The following is a 7,969-nucleotide window of genomic DNA, read 5'->3' as shown; positions in this document are numbered from 1 at the left end:
ACTCGCGAAAGGGAGGAAGCCCCTCTCCAGTTGGAGCTTTGCCCGACTGGCGCATCGTTTGACTTTTTTTTTTTTTTTTTTTCCCTTTTTAATTCCTCGCCGCATTGCTGAGCTGCGATACTGCTCTTCGTTACTGCTCTTCGTTACTGCTCTTCTCTTCTCTTCGCTTGGCTTCGCTCCGTCGCGCCACCGCTCCGTTTCTCCGCCGCTTTTCCCAAGATGGAGTCGAGCCTGTACCGGTTCAAAGACATCAAGCCGGTGGTGAACGCGAAGGAGCTGGTGGACGTGGTGCTATCCCGGACGCAGAGGAAGACGCCCACGGAAATCCACAAGGGGTTCAAAATCACGCGAATAAGGAACTTCTATATGAGGAAGGTGAAGATGTGCCAGGAGCTCTTCCGAGAAAAGTTGCAAACCACCATAAATGACTTCCCCAAGCTGGACGACATCCACCCGTTCTACGCGGACTTGGCGAACATACTCTACGATAGGGATCACTACAAATTGGCACTGGGCCAATGCAGCTACACAGTAAAGTCAGTGAAACGTATCTGCCAGGATTATATAAAGCTCTTAAAATTCAGCTCCTCTCTGTACAAATGCAAGATGCTTAAAATCAGTGCCTTAGGGCGTATGTGCAAAATGGTGAAGAAGTTACAACCCAGTTTGGTATACTTAGAAGAAGTGAGGCAGAACTTAACCCGGCTCCCATCTATAAACCCACATAAGAAGACGATTTTATTAGCAGGTGCTCCCAATGTGGGGAAATCCTCATTCATTAACATGGTCTCTCGAGCCAATGTAGAGGTGCAGCCGTATTCCTTCACGACGACCAATTTGTATGTAGGCCACTTTGATTTTAAGATGAATAGATTCCAAGTGGTTGACACTCCAGGGTTGCTAGACCGCTCTCTAGAAAATAGGAACACCATAGAGATGACCACCATCACTGCTCTTGCACACATCAATGGAGTTATCCTTTTTATTGTGGACATTAGTGAGGAGTGTGGGATGTCCATTAAAGAACAGGTGAGTCTTTTCCACTCCATTAGGACTCTCTTTCGGAACAAGTCAGTCGTAATTGGGTTTAACAAAATTGATAGAACGAATTTGGATGGCCTCTCTGTGGAGAACAAGATGCTAATAAAACAAATCATCGATGACGCGAAGGTCCCCGTCAAGTTCTGTTCCTTCAGTACGCTCACTGGGGTTGGCGTGGAGCAGGCCAAGGTGGTCGCTTGTGATTTGCTCAAATCGGATCACGCTGCCGAGTTCCAGCTCGATCGCGAAAATTTGCTCAGCGCCAAGTTGGGCCAGAGCAGGCTCAGCAGGGACCGCGCGCCCTTCATCCCGGAGTCCGTCATCAGGGAGAGGCGAGAGAAGCGGGATAACGCAGCGAAGGAGAGCGTAGCGAAGGAGGGCGAAGCGAAGGAGGGCGAAGCGAAGGAGGGCGAAGCGAAGGAGGGCGAAGCGAACACGGTTGACGCGGACCATGCCGCGGACCACGCTGACCAAACCGCCGCTCACGCCGCTAATACCGCTAATGCCGATAATGCGCCCCTCACGATGCGCGAGGCGAAGCTGAGGAAGAAGAACAAGTCCAGGCAGAGCTACCTGAGCAACCGCAAGGACGACCGCGTCCTGCAAATAGACCTGCAAAACGAGCGCGGAGGCGCGGGCGTCTACTCCGTCGACGTCAGGAGCGTCTACGACATCAAGGAGGAGCACAAGTATGACGTCATCCCAGAAATATATAACGGAAAAAATATCAGCGATTTTGTAGATTTGGACATAGAGCAAAAGTTGCTAGAATTGGAAAAGGAGGAGCAGGAAATGTTCGACCAAGACGCAGAGATAGACCCCATGTGGTTTAAAACGAAAAGGATTTTGGAGCGCATGGCCCTCCGACTGAAGGGAATGAAGCTCAGCGCCAAGTTAAATGAGGAGAAGCAACCCCTTTATCATAAGAAGAACAAAACAGTTGACGAGATGGGCAAAAAATTGGATGCCCTGAAACTGGACAAGGAGAAGGTACTCAGGAGTATGACCGAGCGGGCCAGGAGAAAGGGCACACTAAACGGAGCGGCCACGAATAATGGCGAGTCGAAGGCATCCCCCAAAAGCCTCCTACCCGCGCAGAAAGTCAAAAAGGACATTTGCAAGAAGAAACAACTTAAGGATAACGTGTACGGAGACCCAACCAAGAAGGCCAAGATTTTCCAGAGCACGTCGACCGAGCTGCAGAGGAGAAAGGCCTTCAAGCTCAACAAAGCTGCGTACAGGAAGATCGAGAAGGGAACCAAGGGCGAGGCGGACCGCTCCATCCCCGCGAAGAAGCCGCGGCACTTGTTTTCGGGCAAGAGGTCCATCGGCAAGACCTCCCGGCGATGAGCCCCCTGCGCCCCGAAGGGGAAGGAAGGCCCATAAGAAGAATGCCACAAATGGAAGGACAAAAATGTCGCAGTTTGATAGAAAAAAAACGCCACAATTGGATAGAAAAAAAATGCCACAATTGGCTGGCCAAAAAATGCCACAATTGGCTAGCCAAAAATGGTCAGCCAAATTGGAAAATTTCGCGGATTTTCCAAAAAAAAAAAAAAAATATTGCCTGTTCAGGCAGCTAGCCATTTTGAAGTTCCCCTGCGCGTCCATTTGCTGCAAAGATTGGCGTCGTTTTTTCGGCCAACTTGCAGCGCCTGTTGACGGCGGGGTGTTGCCACCGACGTGTGCGCCGAGGTTTATGCCGACGTATACGCTGACGTGTGCGCCGAGGTTTATGCCGACGTATACGCTGACGTGTGCGCCGAGGTTTATGCCGACGTATACGCTGACGTGTGCGCCGAGGTTTATGCCGACGTATACGCTGACGTGTGCGCCGAGGTTTATGCCGACGTATACGCTGACGTGTGCGCCGACGTTTATGGTGACTTTTATGCCAACTTTTGTGCCAACTTTATGCCCACCTGCGGGGGCGTCCGTCCGTCTCTTCGGGCGGCCGCTTCCCAGCAGGTCGATGCCACTGCGTGGCTCAATTGTCGTATGTCTTAATTCGCACGTGTTCGCGGCCCCAAACGAGGGTCCTCCGTTGGTCCTCCGTAGGTCCTCAGTTGGCCCTCCGTTTTCGAGTCCGCTTTGGAGCCCTCGCTTGGCGGTCCGGTTCGAGTTTTATTTAAAGAAAAAAAGGAAGGGGTTGAAATGGAGCGCGCACGGGGTGTGTGCAGAGTGTACAGGCAATTTGTTACGAAATGGGGCGAAATGAGGCGAAAAGGGTGCAAAAATGATGCGAAAGGTCTGCTAACTGCAAACTGCCGAACGGCTGCGCAGACGTGTGCGCGGCGGGCACAGTGATGTGCATGTGCTATGGCGCGGTCACAACCAAATTTCTTGTAAAAAGTGGCCTGCCGGAGGGGAAAAGAAAAAAAAAACACGCGCGTGCATACATATGTGTACATGTACACATATATACTTTATATATGCGCGCGTGCTTTGGTGGGCGCTCTACCCCTCTCAGCGCTACTCCCACCAGGACATGGCACAAAAAGGGGGGAAACAAAACTGCAATGAGGTTAGCCACTCAAAGTTAAAATTGCATGTAAGGCTGGGGTGGAGTGGTGTACAGTTGGCATGAATCTGGTACATAGCTGGCACGAAACTGGTACATAGCTGGTACGAAGCTAACGCGAGGCTGAAACATTCACACGGACGTGACACTCTGGCAGCTTGTTCTCCCTTTTCAATTTTGCGCGAACAATCTTGTGAGGACACTTTTCACTGCATTCTCTCTGCTCATGTAAAAACGTCATGTTGGCAACTCATTAATGCTCCTAATGGAAAACCAACTGCTTTAGTGGCACACGCATTTACACATCATGGGGGGGAAAAGAAAAAAAAAAAAAAAAAAAATGATATGTTAAAAATGGACTTATATACGTATAGGGTGACTGGGGGGAGGTGGCTCTCGTGATGGGGCACCCGGTTCATGTGCCAGAAGTTGCGCACCCACAGGTGCAACCACTCATACGGGTGCTGGCGATAGGCAAAAATAAATGGCACAATGGAGGAAAGGAAAGACGCACGGTGGTGGTGAAAAGGTGGGTGGCACAGATAGGCGGTACAGATAGGTGGCACAGATAGGCGGTACAGATAGGTGGCACAGATAGGCGGTACAGATAGATGGCAAAGTTAGACGGCACAGGTGGAGCGCACCCACTCATCACACCGCAGTGACGCTGCCCAACGGGGGTACACCCCCCAGTTGGTTCATTCCGACGTGCCTTAAAAAGTGCTAACCTTATTGTGGTCATATTTACACGTGATAGAATTACTACCAAGAGGTGGTTGAAAAGGGGGGGGTGAGAGGTGTGTAGCAGCGCAGGCAATCATGGCAAAGGAGTTGGTGCCACCTCACAGGTGGTGCAACGACGTGGCGTACGAACTCGGATGTGCTCGTCCCGCCTGTCACGCCTACCCCGCCAACGCAATTCACTCCACTTGGAGGTTCACATCTCTCGATGCAACGTAAAACAGCACAGCACAGTGAAGCGTGTCACCACGTACGTAGATGTCTCACAAGGAGCGCAGCACCATGTAGGGGAAAATGCATACGGGGGTACGCGGCTTGGTTAGCGCTTGGATAGCTGCCTGACTAGCCACCAATTCACCTTTGCTGCCTGCGTGATCGGGGCGAACGCGCCAGGGAAGCATCAACAAGGCAGCTACGAAACGGTCGCGTGGGAAAAAAAATGCTCTCTCCGCCAGCGGGCCACCAAATAAAGCAAACAATCGGGGCCAACGTTTTCACCAAACAGACGCATAAAAAAAAAAATATATAAATTAAAATAAAATAAAATAAAATAAATAAAGCGGAGAAGTTGCCCCTCCCCTCACAGAACATGCAACTCATAACACATTTCGCATGCACGTGTTCATAAAATGTATACATCTATCTTGGGCTGAAGAAGGGAGGGGAAAAAAACACGGACGGGACGGGGGAATAACCGTGCAGGTGAAGCGGTCGCTCGGGTGGGGGCGCGTGTGGAAGCGCACGTGGAAGCGCACGTGGGCACGCTCCTCCTCTCTCTCCATCTCTCCATCTTTCACTCTCTCTATCCCTCTCTCCCTCTCTCATGTGTACACTCGTCGCCTTTTCGCCTGCACGTTCAGGCAAACTTTTTTTTTTTCTCCATACTGGTGTAATTTTATCATACATTGATATTCTTCCACTAGGTTGAGCAGCCAGTCTGCAATTGAAATGGATTCTACGGGGGGGGGGGAAGCAATGTGGTGAGTGAAAGGGTAGAATTTCAAGGCATCCACACGTTAACACATATACGCACACTCATACATTTACACACACGAGTGCGCCCACTCCGCCAGTCGCAGTCGCGCCAAGGGGTGTACCTCCGTAGCACGGTGACGAGCATAGCCGAGTGGCCGCCTTGCCTAACCACGTCGTGCAGGGACTCACCGATTTTCGACGACTGCGTGATGAGGTCGTCCAGTCCGTTAATGCTGATGGTGCTGATCAGCGTGGAGTTCCGCTTGAGCAAGTCGTCCAGTCTGTTCGTCAGCGGGTTGCTGCGGTGGGGGTGAGCAGACGAAGTGAGTGGAGAAGTGGGTAGACGAAGTTAGCGGAGAAGTGGGTAGACGAAGTGACCGTCTCGATTCTGGGTACAGCTGCGAACCAGCTTCACCCTGCGGATGCTCTCCGGAGGGACTCACGTTTTTAGGTGCTTCCCGTAGGTGAAGGTCGAAAACTGGGGCACGCTGTTCACGTAGAGCTTGTAGTTGTTGTTGCCGCAAAATTTGGCGGCGAACCTGCGGGGGGAGGAAGTGACACGGGAAAGAAGTGGAATGGGTGCAGCGGCATCGGCAGAGCGGCAGCGGAAGGGAAGTGGGCGAGCACCTTCATCTGCCCCCGCGGCGCAACACAATGGTGTAAAGAACCCATTTGGCGAAGCCGCTTCAGCCAAACTGCCTCCCCTTTTCTTTTTTTTTTTTTTTCATGTAAACACATCATCGAGAGATGGGTCCTACCTCATGGAGCTCTTAAAAGCTGAGTACTTCATTTTGTGCGTCGTTCATTTGCCGAGCTTTCGCTGGCGCTGTTGGTAGGGGAGCCCTTCTCTTTAATGGGCGATGAAGCTGCGCGTTCGCTCGTTTGGGCTGTGGGTGTACACTTATGCTGCTCACGATTTGTTCCTTTTCGATGGTTCACTCGATTCGTCAACTGATGTGATGCATTGTTTTTCGCCGTTCGACTTCTTTGCCGTTTGGCTTCTTTGCCACTTCAATTTGATGCAATTTAGGGTGACGCAGTTTGGTGCAACTTGGTGTGTTTCTTTTTTTTTTTTTTACTTTATTTTTTTTTCTTCAAACCCCGGAGTGTCAGCAGTGCTCTGCCCCTGACACCATGTGGCGCCTTTCTAACCCGCAACGTTGTAGAGGCCGCGTACTACGCGCTCCTCCCTCGGCGCGCATACGGGGCGGTCACATGTGCACATCCCCCGTTCGTATGCTCAAGTGGACTCCTCACCCCGAGGAGGTATTTTTCCGCGCTTCTCTTCAAGTGTGCTCAACCACGTCGCCCATAACACACGGGCAGGTGAGCTCATCTTTTTTTTTTTTTTTTTTCGCTCTTCAGGAGAAGTAGGCTTTGGTTAATGCAATTCATCCCCAAATGGATATCACAAGGCACCCAACGGTTTGCCGCTTATACCTACACACGCTTGTCACCCTCGCGACCGCCACGCCATTCCTCATGGGGACGCACCGCCCCGTCACAGGGTCGAGTCGACGCGACACGTCGATCCGCTGACATGCCCGAGATGGCAACTTCGCGGCGGCACGACCATCACCTTTGTAGCCATCCCAAATGTAGGGAGGCACACCTACCACGTATGCGTTTACTTAATAGGAAAGTAAGCAGACGAGCTGACTTGCGGATGAGCGGACTTGTGGGGGGTGCCTAAACGGAACATGTGCATACCCCTCACCCGTCACATGGACCACCCGTGTCAGCACAAAAAGGACGAAGTGAACAAGGTAAGCGGGGCGAATGAGTTTTTTTTTTTTTTTTTTTTTTTTTACCGGAGTGCTGTGGGGACCACCCCTCGGTGGTTTAACTTGTGTGAGTCCCCTTTTTATGGCCATCTCCAAATGAAGTGGAAACTGCTGACGGTGGTCAGGGAGGATCCTCCCCTTTCATGCTCTTCCCCCTCTCTACAAAACGTCCTTCACCATGCGCTCCATTGTGGAGGCGGCCTACATGGGGGAGAACTTCTAACAACTCTTGATGCTCACCTGTTGAGCCGTCAAGCGGGTACACTCTGGTCATGACAAATGGGGGGAGCTCACCAAAGGAAGAGTGAATGAAACGATCCCCATCATGTCGGTTTGATACGCGCAGTGCCTCCATTGAGACATCCATTTTGTTACTCCTACGGGTGACCTTTCGAACGGGGGAAAAGTGTACAGCGGTGCGTTCCCATCCTTTCTCGTCTTCGCTTTTTTTTTTTTTTTTTTTTTCTTTTACAATTGTAAAGGCCTACCCGTAGTGGCAACGGTGATGGGACGTCAAAACGTTGCGGCAGAACGGTTTCCAATGCGAAAGTGGTCATACAGGAAGGTGATCGTTTGTTTTTTCTTTTCCCCCATTAGGCTGAATAAAGTGGGAGACCACGTGTCCATTTTTTCTTCCCATCGATGCGACCCCTCCACGTTGCACACAACCAAGGGGGAGCCACATTTTTGACTCAATTTGGCCACAAATTGTCGCGCCTACCAAAAGGGGCCACTCTTTCGTGCGACCTGTATGTCTCTCTCGGAAGACAAACCCGCTGGAGAAGTGATCGATTTGGTTTGTCCCAGCTCCTCAGCGCCGAGCGGGTGAGGGCACTCTTTTTCCCAGTTCGTGTTTCCCCGTATGTTCAGTTCGAAGGGGTTAAAAGGGGGAAAATAAAAAAAAAAA

The 7,969-nt window shown here is 51.2% G+C and overlaps 2 protein-coding genes across 2 annotated transcripts, besides 8 other annotated features; one reads left to right on the top strand and one right to left on the bottom strand.

Moving 5' to 3' along the window:
- Positions 1-219: 219 nt before the first annotated feature.
- PVX_113785 (nucleolar GTP-binding protein 1, putative) lies at positions 220-2,451 on the top strand (the record flags this gene model as incomplete). Its single annotated transcript, XM_001616096.1, has 1 exon — positions 220-2,451. The coding sequence occupies one exon, from the start codon at positions 220-222 to the stop codon at positions 2,389-2,391; it is 2,172 nt and encodes a 723-aa protein (XP_001616146.1). The 3' UTR covers positions 2,392-2,451.
- Positions 1,536-1,567: a microsatellite.
- Positions 1,628-1,669: a microsatellite.
- Positions 1,991-2,061: a microsatellite.
- Positions 2,452-3,447: 996 nt separating the features above from the next.
- PVX_113790 (hypothetical protein, conserved) lies at positions 3,448-6,637 on the bottom strand. The gene is made up of 6 exons (XM_001616097.1): positions 6,037-6,637; positions 5,722-5,817; positions 5,468-5,577; positions 5,208-5,258; positions 4,291-4,324; positions 3,448-3,842 (listed from the first exon to the last, which is right to left on the bottom strand). The coding sequence occupies exons 1-6, from the start codon at positions 6,066-6,068 to the stop codon at positions 3,800-3,802; spliced, it is 366 nt and encodes a 121-aa protein (XP_001616147.1). The 5' UTR covers positions 6,069-6,637; the 3' UTR covers positions 3,448-3,799.
- Positions 3,704-3,744: a microsatellite.
- Positions 3,854-3,901: a microsatellite.
- Positions 4,355-4,420: a microsatellite.
- Positions 4,774-4,838: a microsatellite.
- Positions 5,351-5,403: a microsatellite.
- Positions 6,638-7,969: the final 1,332 nt, after the last annotated feature.

This window comes from Plasmodium vivax, chromosome 11 (genome assembly GCF_000002415.2).
Source record: "Plasmodium vivax chromosome 11, whole genome shotgun sequence".
Taxonomy (NCBI): Eukaryota; Apicomplexa; class Aconoidasida; order Haemosporida; family Plasmodiidae; genus Plasmodium; species Plasmodium vivax.
This window is presented reverse-complemented; position numbering and strand designations above follow the sequence as displayed.